General features: G+C 39.7%; 1 protein-coding gene across 1 annotated transcript in view; it reads left to right on the top strand.

Annotated features, from left to right (window-relative positions):
• The window catches only part of LOC140134157 (mycolipanoate synthase-like), a 22,137-nt gene extending 3,931 nt beyond the window's left edge, over positions 1-18,206 (top strand). The window contains exons 4-7 of the mRNA XM_072154794.1: positions 1,086-1,246; positions 3,765-3,968; positions 11,595-11,776; positions 12,434-18,206. Coding sequence (XP_072010895.1) covers positions 1,086-1,246; positions 3,765-3,968; positions 11,595-11,776; positions 12,434-17,914 — 6,028 coding nt within the window. The 3' untranslated portion in view covers positions 17,915-18,206. The remainder of the gene's footprint in view (positions 1-1,085; positions 1,247-3,764; positions 3,969-11,594; positions 11,777-12,433) is intronic.

Below are 18,206 nucleotides of genomic sequence, written 5' to 3'. Positions count from 1 at the left end.
GGCACACATCTCATTTATGTCGCCATTTTTATGGCACCCGACTGATTAGTTCTGTCTGCACATCAATTACTTTTAGCCGTGCGCTACTTTAATACATCAGTCTATGCTTTCCATAGTCTGATTTCAGATGCAGATTGTCGAGGTTGCGACAGAATTAGTAAATCCCCCCCCCCCCCCTCCCCAATGGGTCACAATAATGGGATTTTCATTGATGGCAAAAAGATGTGATGAACGCTCATCTGAATTAGCCTTTAGAATAAGTATTTAAAATATATGTTGTTGTAAGTATAGAAGGTTGTTGCACTATTTTGTGCTAAAGTTATTGAAAAAGCACAAATAATTTGTTCCATAAAAACTCACAAGCTGGAAATAAAATCCTTGAATCTGAACTCGCTGCTCTACATTATGTTCCTGTTCCCATGATTACTTGTTAGTCATCATACTGACAGCTATTATAGAGATACCTTGTTAGGACGGGGAGAATCTCCCGAATTAGTATATGAAACTTCATCTATGAGGGTCGACATTTGGATTGATCAAGGGCATCCTAGCATATAACAATAGGAGACATTCCCTAAGAGGGTCTCATACTAAAAAAATGATCGAGCTGTTAGAATATGGCACATAAGATTGTGATAATTTATTAATTTCAGTGGCTGCTGAAGTATAAACCTCAAATAATGGTCAGCATTTATAAAATTTATTAAATAGGTGGCGCTGGAAACATGCTATTTCTTCAGTGTGATATAAGTTTGTGGTCCAAAGGATTAATGATTTGGCGCACAAACAAAATGGTCTTGAACTGTCTCCTCCATGTAGGTGAAATAGTACTCACTAGACGAGCTACTATCTGCTTTAATTGTGCGCTGAAAATTGCGCCACAAAATAGGTCGCAAAAATAGAAGCATCACCATTTTACACCTAAAAAAACATAAACAATAAAAAACAATAACGGAAAACCACCGATATTGTGGCGCCAACACTTCATATATAAGGCGCAAGAGGTGTAGCAAGTGAAAAAGAATTTCTGCCAGTTTTCCATTTGAAAATTGATAATAAATGTCCCCCATTATGTTTTTATTCAGGATTAATGAATTTGACAATAAAGTCTTTGAAATGAATAATTCTGAGACTAACAACATGGATCCACAACACAAATTATTACTTGAATGCACGTACAGAGCTCTGGAAGACGCAGGCTACCCCTCTGAAAGTATACGGGGAAGTAAAACAGGCGTGTTTATAGGTAGGTGACATTTCCTTACAGAGTAAAATTACATGGTTGCAAAGGGGATCGGGGAAGGAAGACAATTGTCTAGGTTGTCCTTGGTTTTCCCTTATGGTGGTGGTTAATCAGATATTTTGTGGGTCTTACATGTGGCAGAAAATTCACCACAAGAACTGACTGTCTTCAGAGCTATGCCTCAGAATCTACAGTCCTCAGGTAGTAAGACAAATTTATGTAGCAATATACATGTTCACTACAGAATAATTAGTAATAAAAATCAACAAGTATATCTTGTACTTGAGAAAGTCTGTCTTAGCACCATCTTATCCTAGCACCAGAACCAGGTTCAGTACAAAAAAGCAGCACCAGAACTAAGCTCATTACATAAAAACAGCACCGGAACCAAGATCAGAATGAAGAGGAATGTGCAGGGGCGCGCATATTTAGCATTTTGTCCCTGGCTAATTATGAGAAATTGGCCTAATAAACCACTACCAGAATGTTGTCAACCAGATGAGCATCTTCTAGATCATGCTTGTTTCATGGTCTGGTGTGGTGGCATTATCCAGGAAATCAACTTTGAAGTGAGATGTAAATTGGTTTTATAAAGTCAAGGCGGCGGAGAGTTTAACACTGAAGTCAAGCTTTCTCTGTCTTGGAACACCCCCTTCACTGTAATTGATGGTCCTGCGTCCAGGGACATCATTGATTAGATCTCATGAAGTCCAGTGCATTACATGGGAGGAGGGGTTCAGAGGCAGGGAGAGCTTGACTTCCGTGTTAAACACTCCACCTCCCTGACTTTATACATCTAACTTACATTTCACTTCAAAGTAGATTTTTTGGATGATGCCACCAAGCTGGGTCATGAAAGAAACGTGATCTGGAAGGTACAGAGCGTTTTTGGATTTGGCGCTAATGTGTAAGTGTATAATGAGTGTTTTTGGGGGAGTCGCTGGTACTAATAGATGGTGACCTGCACCCAGTCTATAGTGTGTGTCACCTAAAGAAGGAGCCACTAAAACCAATAAAACAATGTGGTACCTGCGCCACCGATAATTAAAATGTATACACTGTATCTACAAGTGTGCAGAATAACGCAGCATTGGTATTTCTAATACATACTGAGTGACAGATATAGTCAGGCATAGATGGTAATATAAATATCTTTATGTATGGTATACATTGGTACCTTTATTGCTGCAGGTTCTTTTGTCTGGGTGGGTTCCAGGAAAAGAAATTCCGTTGCACTTGTGTTCAGGAGTCCATCAAGATGCTGTTTCTTATGAGTAATCCGCTCGATGTTTTAGCAAGAGGCTATACAGCGTTTGACTGCACGAGGAGTGGAGCTCCGGCCGGTAGCTGCACACTTCGATCAAAGTTCTGGTGGATTCCGTATGGTGACGTCACCAGGTTACGGTGGGTCCAGAGGGACAAAATTCCTCCAACGCGTTTCGAAGACTGATACTGTCTCCTTCGTCAGGACCCTGATGAAGGAGACAGTATTAGAAATGTATTAGAAATACCAATGCTGCGTTATTCTGCACACTTGTAGATACAGTGTATACATTTTAATTATCGGTGGCGCAGGTACCACATTGTTTTAGTGATCTGGAAGGTGTTCAATTGCTTGACAACACTCTGGTAGTGGTTTATTAGACCAATTTCCCATGACAGGTTCCCAATCATTATGTCTGTGCCCCTCCAGATACATCAGGAGACTCCAATCTCCTTAAAGGGCACCCACCACCACAAAACTACCTATAAAGGTAGATCGGGTGGTAGGTGGATCAATAGAACGTGAGGATAGCCCTTTTAAGGACTAATCCTCATGCCCCACGCACTGTTTTGAAAAGTTTTATAATCTCTATATTCAAATTTCCTTATGCAGCTACTGGGGCGTGGAGTAGCCGCATCTGAGGTTACATGTGGCGGCTACTCCACGCCCCGGTAGCCTCTTTTCTCCTACCGAAAATCTTCGGCTCGCGCCATCATCCGACGAATCTGCTGTCTGCACATGCGCAGAACAGCAGGCCCGTGCCTGTGCAACTCCGGCTTCGGAGCAGTGACCACGCAGCGTCCATTCAAGCGTAATGGCATAAAGGGTGAAATAAATGCAGTTACTGGCGGTTCAGGGCCAAATAACTGGCATATAAACCCTGATAAATTTCCCCTTTTGAGTGGTGTGTAGGAGGGTAGACAGATAGTAAATGCTATACGCTATCAAAAGTAATTTAAAGGGGCTATCCGGGCATAAAAATTTACTTAGGAGGGCTATTTAAAAATAATAAACGTGTACTTACCTCCTCCGGCACCGCTGATATCCTGCGCCATGGTCTGTTTGATCCATGCCCCTGTTTGTTTACAGGGGCACAAAAGCTGCACACAGGGAGCTTCCGGCCGGCGAGGTGGCCGGCTTCTCCCATCCGGCCCTATCTCTCTGAGTTGTAAGCGCTGGGTGATGGTGTCAGATGGGACTTCCATGTTATTATTTGGGGTAATGTTAACCTAATTTTTAATTTTTTTACATTTACAGGTCTTATGAACCGAGACGCTGACTCCATTTATAACAATTGTCCAGATAACATCAACCATTTTAATGGCACTGGGACAGCAACCAGCATAGCAGCCAACAGGATATCCTACTGCTTCAACCTGACGGGACCATCCCTATCCATCGACACGGCCTGTTCTTCATCTTTGGTTGCTTTACATTATGCATGCCAAGCCATCAGACAAGGTAAAACAATTAAATGCAATATGTATCTAATATGAACAATAAAATAATGAAGATAACTATTTTTGTTAAAATTGTGACAAATTGACATCTACTGACATTCTGTACAGTAATGAAGTGTATTGTGGGGCATGGAGCTGGTGCATTGGTCAGATAGGAGTACCCTGTGCCCACCAAAGGAAATCATTTTTGGGACCCACCCTTCAACTAACTAGAGAAAATGCCAGACCACTCCACTCCAGTCTTACTCTATACCTCTTATTAGTTGGTTTATTATATAAATAATAATATGCCAGATTTTGGGGTACTTTCTGTTTGATAATCTGCCACAAACTTAAAGGGGTTGTCCACTTTTAGCAAAACCAATATGTTTTCTATATCTCTGCTTGCTAGTGATGTGTTGTTCACATACGAGCCGGCTCTAAGAAGTTTATAGATTTTTTTTTTTCATTTTTCATTTTATTTGGGGTTCAAATTGGAAAAAAGGCTTTTTTTTGTTATTTATAGTGAATGTTTTTTTCAGTTATTATTTTCAAATTAATTCAAAATGGACATTATTAATGAGTTCCCTATTTCGTTTCGGTCATTTGATATATAATTTGTAAAGTCTCGGGCAAACATGGCAATATTTTTTGTAGTGTAGCAGGGGATTTTTTTTTTATATGGGGAAATGGGAATGTTTTTTTAATGAATATTTATTCATATTTTGTGCGAGTGATTTTACTTTATATGTCCCCCATGAGGCCACAAAAGACACTTGTGGGACATTTTCACTGTTAATTTTCTTTTTCCTTTTACAAGTTTTCCCCTGTAACTGGGGCATCTATAAGAGTCTCAGTTATAGGGGGAAACGACCACCTGTGAGGACTGATGTTATTCACAGCTGTACTGGGTCTAATAATAATAATAATAGACCTAGCAGCTCTGGTTAACCCCTTTAGACCCAGTGACCGCCAGGTCTATAGAGATGGCGGCAGCGCCAGCTCTGCTCCTAAGTACATCTCGCGAAGCGTTACAGTCTAAAGAAGTCGCTGCAGACTCTTAACACCATAATGACCGCCCTACCGGCTTTTTACGGCAGTCATTAAGGGTACTTCTTCTGATGCGACGCCTTTCTACGGTGGTGCGTTAGAAGAAGATTTAGGGACATCGGATCAGTCTGGTGCCGGTGTCGGGCTGTGATATCACAGCCCAGACCCAGCACTAACAGCCGGGATCGGAAAAACTCAGATCCCGAGTGTTTAACCCCTTACACGCCGTGGTCAAGCATGACCGTGGCGTGTAAGAGTCCCCACCGTGGATCGAACCCCCCTGGTGTGCTTACCGGGGGATCAGATCCCTACTGCCGGAGCCCCGGGGTGCAGTCGATTGCCCCGAGGCCGTCAGCTTCTGTCCCCGCCGGGTTCCACCTCCTGGCAGGACCCGGCTGTATGTAACTGAGCACTGTAAACTGCAACACAAGTGTTTTGCAGTGTAAAGACTTGAACGAGCGATCGGATGAATGCTTGTTCAAGTCAAGAAGAAGAAAATGTAAAAAAGTTAAAAAAAAAAAAGATTAAGTCATTTTATAATATGATTAAATAAATAAATAAATTAAATAAAAGTCCCGTAATCTCCCCAGTTACACATGAAATGCAAATAAAGTATATAAAACACAAAAACACGTACATATTTGGTATCATCGCATCCGTATAAATCTGTACAATAAATCTAAATCAATATTGCACATGCTCGGTGAACAATGTAAAATAAAAAACACGAAAAAATTCCCGTAATATACAATTTTCCATCAAACACCATCACAAAAATTTTTCTAAAAAGTGATCAAAAAAAGTTACATTCCCTAATATGATACGACTGAAAAGAACAAGTTATGGCCCTGAAAAGTTGTCAATAGTAAAAAACAATGCAATTTCTCCAATATTGGTTTTGCTCAATAAAATTGAGCAAAGATAAGAAAAACTATATAAATAAGGTATCGCCGCAATCATAATGAACCAGAGAATATTTTTTTTACATTATGGTAAGCGGGGAGAAAAACGTGCCAAAAATCCCAAATTTAGGATTTTGTTTGTGTGCCCCTTGAAATAGTTAATAAAATCTCATGAATAAGCTTTAGACCCCCAAATTTAATTATCTATACATTGTATCTCGTCCCGCAAATAATAAGCCCTCATATGTTCGCATTACCAAAAAAATTAAAATTTATAGCTTGTACAATGTGACAATACAAATCTGCTGTGAATGGCGCTGCTTTGATCCTATGCCCGGCCAGCAGTTTACCACCACATATGGAGTATCAATACACTCGGGAGAAATTGGGCATCAAACGTTGCAGAGTGTTTCATCATTTATTTTATTATGAAACTGTCAGTTTTGGCCTAAATGAATGTATTTTCCAAAAAAATTCTAAAATTTCTAAATCGCAGGTCCATATTGTTTCAACCCATGTAAAACACTTAAAGGGTTAATAGACTCAATAGAAGTTGTTTTATGTTGAGGGGTGAACTTTTTATAATTATAATTTATGGGGTTTTACTATTATTTAGGCCTTTCAAAGTCACTTGAAAGCTGAGTTGTCCCTCAAAATGTGAGTTTTGGCAATTTTCATGAAAATGAGAAAAATGGCACCTAAAGTTCTGCGCCTCATAACAAATAAAATATCATCTCAACATAAAGCAGACATTCCGTAAATGTTAATTATCAAGCTTTTTGGGTAGTTTTACTTCCTGTCTGGAAAGCAGTACATTTAAAACTTGGAAAATGAAGAATTTTTACAAACTTTTGCAAAATTTTCACTTTTTTTCAAAATGAAACACAAAACTTATCACTTAAATTTTACAACTAACATGAAGTACAATGGGGCTCATTTACTTACCCGGTCCAGTCGCGATCCCGTGGCGCGTTGTCCGACGTGGATTGGGATTCTGCCGGGATTCACTAAGGTCGTGTGCCCGATATGCAGCAGGTGTCGCTGCTGCACCGAGGTCCGCCGGAGTTCACCTTCTTCTTCCTGGTGCATGTAAGTGCTTGATCTTGCGACACATTTTGCTTTTTAAGTTCCGCATTTTTTCCGAATCCGTCGGGTTGTCCGAAGGCCACACCCTCCGATTTCTGTCATGTGAAAGCCGTTGCGATTGTGCTGAAATCTGATCGCGTGCGCCAAAATCCTGCCACAAAACGTAAAAATTTGGGAAATCCAACGGAATTGCGGCCACGGAGCATGGATATGTTAAAGCGTTCCGAAGTTATAACTAATTATCGTGAGACATGTCAGATTTGAAAAATCAAGTCTGTTCATTGAGTTGAAAACTAGTGTGGGTGATAAGGGGTTAAAGTCAGCGGGCGGTCTGAGTGGAGTTAAATAGGATTGTGTTTTCTTTTCTAATTGGAATAGTTTTGTGTCAACCTGTACCTTTTCTGTTCACCACTTTTGCCTTGTTGGTATTAGTGCGCTGCACAACCAAGCTTAGCTAATGAGTTATCAATCTTGTTAGGAGATGCTCAATGCTCCTCCCCTATGGAGAAAACTGGCAAATGAGAACAGAGGTGACAAAGAAGGGGAACTGAGGTAGTTTCTGACAGAAAGGAAAAATACTATGATCCTGAGGTAAAGTCCAGAGAATATGGCAAGAAATTAAGTCTAAAAGACTATAGGGAAGTGAAGTGACATCCACCCATTTATATTTTTCCGATTTTGAACAGTTTTGTATCTCTTATACTGCCATCTTGTATATATGCCGCCTTTGTGTTCATTTTGTTCATCTTTGTGCAATGATGAAAGATGTGACTCTTGTTATAATAATCTTTATTTAATAATAATCTTTATTTAAATAGCACCATCATATTCTGTAGCGCTTTACAAATCAATCAGGGACACACATAAAATATAATATTACATTACAGAGTACAAACAGTCATATGGAACAATAGGAGTGAGGTCCCTGCTCACAAGAGTTAACAGTCTATGAGGATGAGGGGTGACACAAGAGCTTACAGTCTATGAGGATGAGGGGTGACACAAGAGCTTACAGTCTATGAGTATCAGGGGGTGACACAAGAGTTTACAGTCTATGAGGATGAGGGGATGACACAAGAGCTTACAGTCTATGAGGATGAGGGGATGACACAAGAGCTTACAGTCTATGAGGATGATATTGTTTGTAAGGCGATATTCACTACTACTTCCCCTCTAAGAATAGTAGTAAATGAGCCATGAGGTGAGTTAAGAGGTGAATTAAGAGTTTAAGCTGAGGTAATAACAAAATATTAAAACCTTGAGGTAAAAGTCAGAGAATATGACAAGAGAGAAAGCGCAGGGAAACCTGTCAGTTTGATTTGAGACACTACATCACCCACAGTTGAGCTGAGGTATTTTTTGACAGAAAAGAAAATGACTATGATCCTGAGGTAAAAGTTATAGAATATGATGAGAGATAAAGCCCAAAATAGTAGAGGGAGGTGCAGTGACATCCAGTATTACTTTTTCATATACAAACAGTTTTATTCCTTTTATACTCCCATCTTATATGTAGGCTGCCTTTATGTTCATTTAAAATATCTTTGTGCAGTGTTGTTGAATTTGTTTTAATTTAATTTTTTTAATTTGGCTACTTATTTAACCCCTAAGCATTTACTGTATCAGCATTTTATGCTGGCTGGTCCTTTTAGGGTCCTACTTATGATGCACTGCCTTCGTATAATGGCTTTTCAGAAGAATATAGTGGGACATTTGCACACCCACATTCAGAAAAGCTTGGATCTTGAAGTATCTTCATATCTGTTTGACCCTTAGGCTGTGGTCACACGTGGCTCTTTGAACACGTTTTTGGCCTGTTTTTAAGCAGTTTTAAACGCATCAGTTTTTGACCAGTGTTAATTAAGATAATTGGTAAAACCTGTCAAAAACGGATGCCTTTTTTGACGGACTGCTTAAAAACTGTCCAAAAACGTGTTCAAAACGCCACGTGTGACCGCAGCCTTAGACCGTAGCGGGCAACGGCAGTGCACGGGGAGAGGAGGAGGTGGTGAGCGCAGCTCAAACCCCCTCTTTCTCTATAGGAAGTTATGTCCTATCTTTTTCCGGGGTACGGAGCGCTACGGTGCCGCACGTGTGCTGCACCATACCGCTCCCGTAGGGCGCCGTGCGCCCATTGCCGTCCTTGGGGGACGTATATCGGCCGTATATACGTCCCCCATACGGCAGTGTGAATGTAGCCTTAGACCATGCCATCATACATGAACTGTGATGTCTAAGTGGATTCAAAAGGGGAGAGCACACTCTGTCACCCACTTCCATCTTCAAATGTGATTGCAGGGTGCCATGTCATCACATAGCACCCTGTTACCCACTAAAGGCTCGGAAGTCTGCCTGTGACGGATTTTTTATTATAGGCAGAGGCATGGTCTAATAGAATGCCTGCCAGTTTCTATTGGTATAAGACAATGCATTACACAAGTAATGCAGTGTATTATACAAGCAACTAAGTGATCACTTTTCAGTTACCTTCTAGTAGGACAAGATAATTAATAATGGTTCAAAACTTACAAAACTAACACTAAAAGAGAAAATGCTATTATGAATACTAAGATTACACAAATGAAAACATGCAAATGTTGCTCCAAATTATAAGGGCTATTTCACACCTGTGAGAGAAGAGTCCTTGATTACAGGTGGAGCAGACTGCTGGGGACAGGATTCCTTGAATTATATATTTATATATCACAAAAGGAGTCCCTGCTTCCCCACTAATTTATAGGGTCTATTTGAGGCAAAGTTCATTGCAGCCCATTTATGTTCTTGCATCTCAGTTTTTTAATTCCCCACCTTCCTAAAGCCACTAGTTTTAGCTACATCATATTGATGGTTGACAATTAGTCATGGGCTGCACTGAGGGTGTGGTCACACGTTGCAGTTAAAACTGCATCTTTGAGGTGGTTTTAGGTGCAGTTTTGTCAATTTAACAGGTGAAAGACATAAACTGAATGGGTGAATGACATTTGTGGAGAAGGATTCCCTTTCAAAATCAACTTTACTCGTGAGTTCATGTCTTTCCCCGGTTCATTTGACAAAACTGCACGTAAAACCACCTCAAAGCTGAGTGCAATGCAGTTTTAACTGCAACGTGTGACCGCACCCTGAGGCTTATATGAAACTATAGGTTTTTACATAAGAAACAAGCCCTCACACAGATAAATGACTCTTAGAAGGAAATGATGCAGAGTTAAAAAAAAAAACGGTTTTCAATGGCAGATGTTTTCTTTTTTAAATCTTATATTTAAAGCTGAGTGTATGTGAGTGTATGTGTGGGAGGTATGAGGTAAGATGGATAGAGATAGAGACAGAGAGACAGGCAAGGAGAGTGAGAAACTGAGAAAGGCAGGTAGAGTGAGAAAGACAAGGAGAGTGAGTAAGTGACAGAGAGACAGGCAGGGAGAGTGAGTGGCAGGGAGAGTGAGTGACAGAGATACAGACAGGGAGAGTGAGTGACAGGGGACAGGAAGAGTGAGGGGCAGGGAGACAGGCAGGGAGATTGAGTGAGTGATTGAGAGATATACAGGGAGAGTGCATGAGTGTCAGAGAGACAGGCAGGGAGAGAGAATTACAGAGAGACAGGCAGGGAGAGTTATTGAGAGACAGGTTGCGAGAGTGATTTAGAGACAGGTAGAGAGTGAGAGAGGGGCAGAGAGAGTGAATGAGAGACAGAGAGACAGGAAGGGAGACTGAGTGACAGAGAGACATGCAGGGAGAGTGAGTGACAGAGAGACAGTCAGGGAGAGTGAGTGAAACACAGGCAGGGAGAATGAGTCAGTGATAGACAGAGAGACAGTCAGGGAGAGTGAGTCAGAGACAGGCAGGGAGAAGGAGTGAGAGACAGGCAGAAAGAGTGAAAGAGAGAGAGGTAGGGAGAGTGACAGACAGGCAGAGAGAGTTCCTAAGAGACAGAGAGACATGCAGGGAGAGTTATTGAGAGACAGAGAGACAGGCAAGGAGAGTGATTGAGAGATAGGTAGAGAGAGTGAGTGAGAGACAGGCAAAGAGAGTGAGTGAGAGACAGACAAGCAGGGAGAGTGAATGACAGAGAGACAGACAGGGAGAGTGAGTGAGAGGCAGACAGGGAGAGTGAGTGAGAGACAGACAGGAGAGTGAGTGACAAAGAGATAGGCAGGGAGATTGAGAGACACAGGGAGAGTGAGGGAGAGGCTGGCAGGGAGAGTGAGTGAGAGACAGACGGGGAGAGATAGATATAGAAAAATTATTTTTTGTTAAGAGCAGTTATTTACTATCCATGGCAACACCGAGATCTACAGCTGGTATATTATATAAAAAGGGATAATGACTTTATGTGAAACCCAAAATTGGACTTTTACAAACTACAATTTGTCCTGAAAAAAATAACCCTTTAAAGCATTAGTGACAGAAAAATAAATAAACTATATATCTTTTAGAAGGCATTACTAAAAAGTTCAGAGAAATAGCTTGGTGCAATGCGAAAATGTTGCTATAGTAAGGAGTTATATATTCATCCAGGTTCTCTAAAGATCAAGAACCCCTCAGTTTGACAGATGACAGCATTATGCTGTGTAGGAAGACTTTAATTTATATTATTATTTCTGTACATTTACCAGGTGATTGTGAGATGGCGATATGTGGTGGTGTCAGCTGTATCATTGAACCTCGCGTCTTTGTTGCCCTTTGTAAGGCAAAAATGCTTTCTGCTGATGGAACAAGCAAGCCTTTCTCCACCAGAGCTGATGGATATGGGAGAGGAGAAGGATGTGGCATTGTTCTACTAAAATCTTCAAAAAAGGTATCAAATATAACTTTGTGTAGAAAAACATTGCTCACGATAAGAATATGAGAAAGAGAAAGAGAGAAAACCCTTTGCGCTAGTAAAGTCATTGTCAATCAGATTCATAATAATTAAGTCGCCATCTATAATCTATAATCTGAATATTTCCCTGTTGACCAGCTTGTAAAAATAAATGATATATAAACAGTGAGATATAGGAAATCCAGCAGCAGGCAACATGGAACAGATTAGCCAGCAAGAATACACTAAATGGAAATATCTGACTCCAAGCAAGCCAAACTGCACATTTTTCCAAAGAAAGTTATGGAGAGGAGGTCGGAGGAGGTTATCAAAGGCTATAGAAAGAAAATACACAGGCAAATCAATGGTGCCACCTATTGGGGCACATTTACAAAGAGCTTTTTTCATCACTTTTAGTTCATTTTCCGACTTGCTAAGTAAATGTGCCCTATTGTCTTTAAATCATATCACCACTGCTAAATACTTCTTAATTCAATACAAAGAAGCTTTATTGGCAAGCAGAAATTAGCAATCCAAAAGCTTTGCTGGTGCTGATAAAAGGGGGGACATAAGTTAAATTTTTAAAAATATAAAGCATAATAACATCAGCTTTGTGTATGGAAACAACATGTAACATGTTATTAATCTCTTTAGGCTAAAAAAGAATACTGTAAAATCTGGGGATTTATAAGTGCAAGTGCAGTAAACCAAGATGGACGCTCTGCATCTCCAATCACAAGGCCATCCCAACATCAGCAAGAAATGTTATTGCAGCACATCTACAGCAAGATAGATCCATGTTCTGTGCAGTATGTTGAGGCTCATGGTACTGGAACACCAACTGGTGACCCAATAGAAGCCTCAAGTGTTGGAAATGTTATCGGGAAAAAACATTGTAAAGGAATGAAACCTCTGAAAATTGGATCTGTTAAAGGAAATATTGGTCATACAGAATCGGCTGCTGGGGTTGCTGGGTTGATAAAAGTTCTTCTCATGATGCATCATGAAATTATCCCTCCATCTCTACATTATTCTAAAGAAAATGGCATTAAAATAATTGAGGAATCCAATCTAGAAATTCCAACCAGTCCTGTAAAATGGCAAGAGGACAGCAAATTTGGAAGAATGGCAGGAATTAATTGTTTTGGGTTTGGTGGAACTAATGCTCATGTTGTTGTCAAACAAAGCAAACAAGAATATCCTAAATATCATTCAAAAAGATCTGTTGAAATATTCATATTATCAGCAGCTTCAAGCAAATCCCTTCAACTCTGTATTGAGGACACAAAAACAGTGCTAAGCAACGCAACATCCTTATCCCTGGAGAACTTGGTCTACACGGCAGCTTGTAGAAGAAGTCATCTAAATTACAAGTACAGAACAGGATTTCTGGCCTCTTCCTTATCTCACTTACACCAACAGCTAAAAACAGTCATCAAATATGACCCAGTAGCTAAATCCAATCCTCATATAGTATTTGTATTCTGTGGGAACGGAGTCCTTTATAAAGGGATGTGTAAGATGTTACTTGAACATGAACCTGTGTTCAGAAAGAAATGTATAGAGATAGACAAGATGATAAGATTTTATACTTCCATTTCGGTGGTACAGTTGTTGGAGAAAGAGGCTGATGATTTTTCAAGTCCAGATGTGGCCCAGTTGCTGCTCTTCACGATACAGGTGTCATTGGTGGCTCTTCTGTCACATTGGGGGGTGAAGCCAGACTCCATTGTAGGACATTCAGTTGGAGAAGTTGCTGCGGCTCATTGTTCTGGACTTCTTTCTCTAGAAGATGCTGTTAAAGTCATATATTACAGGAGCACACTGCAATGTAAGGCTACTGGGGGAAGTATGTTGGTAGTCGGAAATCTACCAGTGACTGAGGTATCAAAAATAATTAATCAATATGAAGGTAAAGTGTGCATTGCTGCTTATAACAGCCCTACTTCATGCACGTTGTCAGGTGACACTAACACAATCGAAAAACTCCATGGGGAACTGTCCAAAGAATATAGCAAAAAGAATATCTTCCTCCACACACTCAATGTTCCTGCAGCATATCACAGCCCCATGATGGATCCTATATTAAATGAAGTAAAAGAGAAACTGCAAGATATACAAAGACAGAAACAAGAAATTGTTCTTATTTCAACAGTGACAGGAAAGCCGGCATCCACAGAAGATTTCACGACTGGTAGTTACTGGGCTGAAAATATCCGTGAACCAGTTCTCTTTCAACAAGCTATTGAAGTTTCAGCAAAAGATAAAGAAAACACTCTGTTTATTGAAATCAGTCCTCGAAGAGCACTACAAAGGAACATCATTGAAGCTATAGGACCCAAAACAACAGTATTACCCGTTATACAACCTCAACAAGAATATGAGACCATCTTTTCTACTATGAAAGATTTGTTTACACGAGGATATAATCCTGACTGGTGTAATGTATTTGAAGATTATAAGTCATCTCCATCAACAATTCCAAGATACCAATTTGATCACATCAAGAAGGATATTAAATTTGAAAAAATTAGACAAGGGAACGAAACAACATCAAGTCGCAACCATCCATTAATACACATCATGAGTGAAGATTTCACAGAGTTTCAATGTAAAGTGTCAAATGAACTTACACCATATGTCTATGAACACAAAAATTGGGGGTCAGCCCTAATTCCAGGTGCATTCTATGTCGAACTTGGATTGGCAGCAGCAATGAATAACTGTAAACCTAAATTGCCTTTATGTTCTTTAGAAATCAGTGCAAAATTTTCCAGCCCCTGTGTTCTTTACCAAGACTCCATGGACCTAAACATCAAGCTACAGCAAGAGAGCAAAGGGGGGGCCTTTGAAGTGTTATCATCTCATGTTTTTGCAAGTGGGCAAATCCAAAAACATAACAGTAGCAGAAAGGAAGACAAAAAAATCTCAGCCAAACAAATATTACAAAGATGTACCTCCATATTCAAGTCAGAACACATATATGAGCAGCTTTCCAAATTTGGATTTGAATATGGGAAGGCATACAAGCAACTTGGTGATGTTTATTATGGAAAAGATCTGAATGAAGGAATTGCCAGAATAAATGTCAGTGAAGAAGTCAGAGAAACAATGTATGAGTACCACATACATCCAGTCATATTAGACTGCTTTCTCCAAATGGCTGTTTGTGTAGGATCGGGTACAGAAAACTCAGCGATCTTCCCATCATCCATAGAAGGTTTAACAGTTCTTGAGCCTCTACAAGAGGAAATGATCATCTACATGCAATCCACAAAAACAACTGAGAAATATACTGAATTATGTGGATGTTTTGCTGATAAAAATGGCTCAGTTTTAGTTGAAATCAAAAGTGCTAAGATGGCATTTGTAAAACACAGCACAAACAAACCAGAAAAACTGTTTTTTCAAGTTAAATGGACAAAATGTTCACCATCTATTCACAGACGAGAAATTGAGCCAAAAATGTTGATATACTCAGACGATCTTGGAATAGGTAAAAACTTATCAAACTACATGCAGAATGAGCTGAACTTTATAACCTTTAATGGTTGGAACTCAGATATTGAAGAACAAAGTCTTTTAAACAGTGGATGTAAAGATGTTGTGTTTATGTGGGGAATCCAAAGAGAAAACGAACATATTCTGAACAACCTTACTCAATATCTAGCAAAGTGCTGTGAAATCTATAGACAGCTTATCTTAGCAGTAAGAAAGACAAACCCCAAGCCTTCTATTCGGACAGTGACATGGAGGACAGTTGACGATACAGTGGATCACATTAACCCTGGATTTGCTTTTATTGGAATGACAAGAACCTGTGTCATTGAAATACCAGATATAACATTCCAGCTCATTGACATTAGCTCCACAAGTTCACAAGATGTTGCGGCACTAGCCCAAGTTCTTCTTAACTATAGCCCAGAGGACCACCCAGAGATCTGGATCAAAGAGGGTTCTATTTATACCAATGATATCACTTACACTGACACTGAAATGAGGACACAGCAGGTGAAATCTTTACAGAAATCTGATAATTTTACACTTTATACATCAGAACCTTATAATTTCACAAACATTTCAGCCAAACATACTAATAACAAAGTTTCTGAGATTAAAAGTAAAGATGTGAAGATTTGTGTGGATCAAATTAGCTGCCACACGGATGACTATTTTCCGGTTAGTCTTCCAAGCTGGAAATATGGGAATACTTTGTACTGGAACTCTTCCTCTAGTGATAAGCATGAACTTGTTGCTCTGGATTTTGCAGGGATTGTGACTGCAGTTGGAAAAGATGTTAAGAAAATCCAAGTTGGTGATCGAGTTGTGGCTTGCTATCCAACAACTGCGACCTCTCACATCAGTCTTCCAGAGAATGTTTGCTACTTAGTTAAAAAAGCTCTCTTTGTACAAAATGCTCCTTGCATCTCATTTTTTGTCCTAACCTGGGAAATTTTACACAATCAGCTGCCGCGTCCTAAGAATAAGCCAAAACTTGTAATTTTAACATCTGATGCAAAGTCAGTCTTATGTACAGTTTTGTCTAAAATGGCAAAACGGTGTGGATGGGAACTGGTGATATCTTTTGGCAGAAGGGAGGTTGATAAGAAATGCACCTACATGGTTATTCTTCCGAGTGCTGGAATTGTCACTAGACAGGTTTTTGAGGCATTTCCACTTCTCAAAGATGTGATTTTGGTATCAGATCACAAACATATGAAAAACTGGCACAATCTACTTCTGAGCAGGAATCAGGACCTTCATATTCACTTACTTGACATTTCTTCAGTTTTCCAAAAGGCATATTTACAACAACATGCAAAAGAACTGCACAAATGGCTTTATTCCATATCTTCAGAAAACAATATTATTATCCCCAAAAATTTGATTCAGACCGTATGTAGTGAACCTGGCATAGATTCTAGAGAATGCAGCTACTTTATAACTCAGTCCTTACCTGTAATTGAGCTTGACAACAGTACCATCTCAAGGATACCAATATCGGTGCCTAGTCCAAAGCTTTTTAAAGAAAATGCTGTATATATTGTCACTGGGGGACTGACTGGACTTGGATTCGAGACAGTGAAATTTATTGTGAACAATGGTGGCAGCCACATAGCAATTCTATCGAGAAGAAAGCCAACCCCAGAAATGGGACAGCAGATAGTTCAGCTCCAGAGTCGAAAGGAAACCGTCATAATAGTTTCCATACAAGCAAATGTTTCTTCATATCCTGAAGTGAAAAAAGCTATGGTCTCCATAAAAAAAGTATTTCCAACCAACCCAGTGAGAGGTGTCTTTCATAGCGCTGTTGTATTTCATGATGGACTTTTGCAGAGCCTAAACCTATTACTGTTTGAGAAAGTTCTTAGCCCAAAAGTAGAGGGAGCTGTGAATCTTCACCGTGCCACATTAAACATGGAACTTGACTATTTTGTTTGCTATTCATCTGTTGCTTCATTTGTTGGTAATCCAGGACAAGCAAATTATGCTGCTGCCAACTCCTTTCTAGACATTTTCTGCCAATACAGAAGGAACCTGGGTCTCTGTGGGCAATCGATCAGTTGGGGTGGCCTCAATCTTGGAGTATTACTTAATCAACCTCAAATTCATGAACTCTTAAAAGCTAAAGGAATACTTCTTCTGGATTCTGAGGAAATTCACGAGCATCTGAAGAAAAGTCTTCAGATAAACAATCAACAGCAAGCAATAGTAAAATTTAACTTTAGAACCATGTATGAAAACCTTATCAAAGACATCCCAGCTCTGAAGAATCGGTTCTATAATATTATTGCAGAACAGATAAACAGTTGGGAGAAAACATCAAGAGAAAAACAACTTTCTGCCAATAATAAGGAAACAGGTGAAGATTACGTTTTGTTAGTAGTGACTGAGCTTATAGGAGTGAGCCCCAGTGACATCACTACGACGACTCTTCTAAGTTCTCTAGGGATGGACTCAATGTTGGCTATGACATTACAAAGTCGTATCTTCCAAGAGAAGAATATAAACATCCCACTGGTCAAACTGTTGGATCCCAACACAACAATCTCAATATTGGCATCACTTGTGAAAGAAGGGACTTGTGATGAAAAGGAGGATGACCGGAAAATGAAAGAGGAAGCCCTTCCATGATATGACATTTGACAAATCCTTACTTTAATTTATGATGTGAAATGTTATCAGAATATATTTCCAAATGTTTATAGAAGATTTATTGGCCAATTGTAAGTAGTAGCTATTGTTTTGTCATTAACAATAATGCCCATAACTGTTTTTGACATTCACTGACATGGGATGGCACTTTTTTCTTTATTTCTTGAACGACTGTATTCACGAGACATTAACGTTATAAAAATATTCAATTGAGCCTGAAACGTTCTGGATAATGTCCCTTGTGTGCCTCTTGGCTCTGTTGTTTTCTTAA

Source organism: Engystomops pustulosus, chromosome 5 (genome assembly GCF_040894005.1).
Source record: "Engystomops pustulosus chromosome 5, aEngPut4.maternal, whole genome shotgun sequence".
NCBI lineage: Eukaryota > Metazoa > Chordata > Amphibia > Anura > Leptodactylidae > Engystomops > Engystomops pustulosus.
The sequence above is the reverse complement of the archived record's forward strand: the minus strand, read 5'-3'. Positions and strand labels throughout refer to the sequence as shown.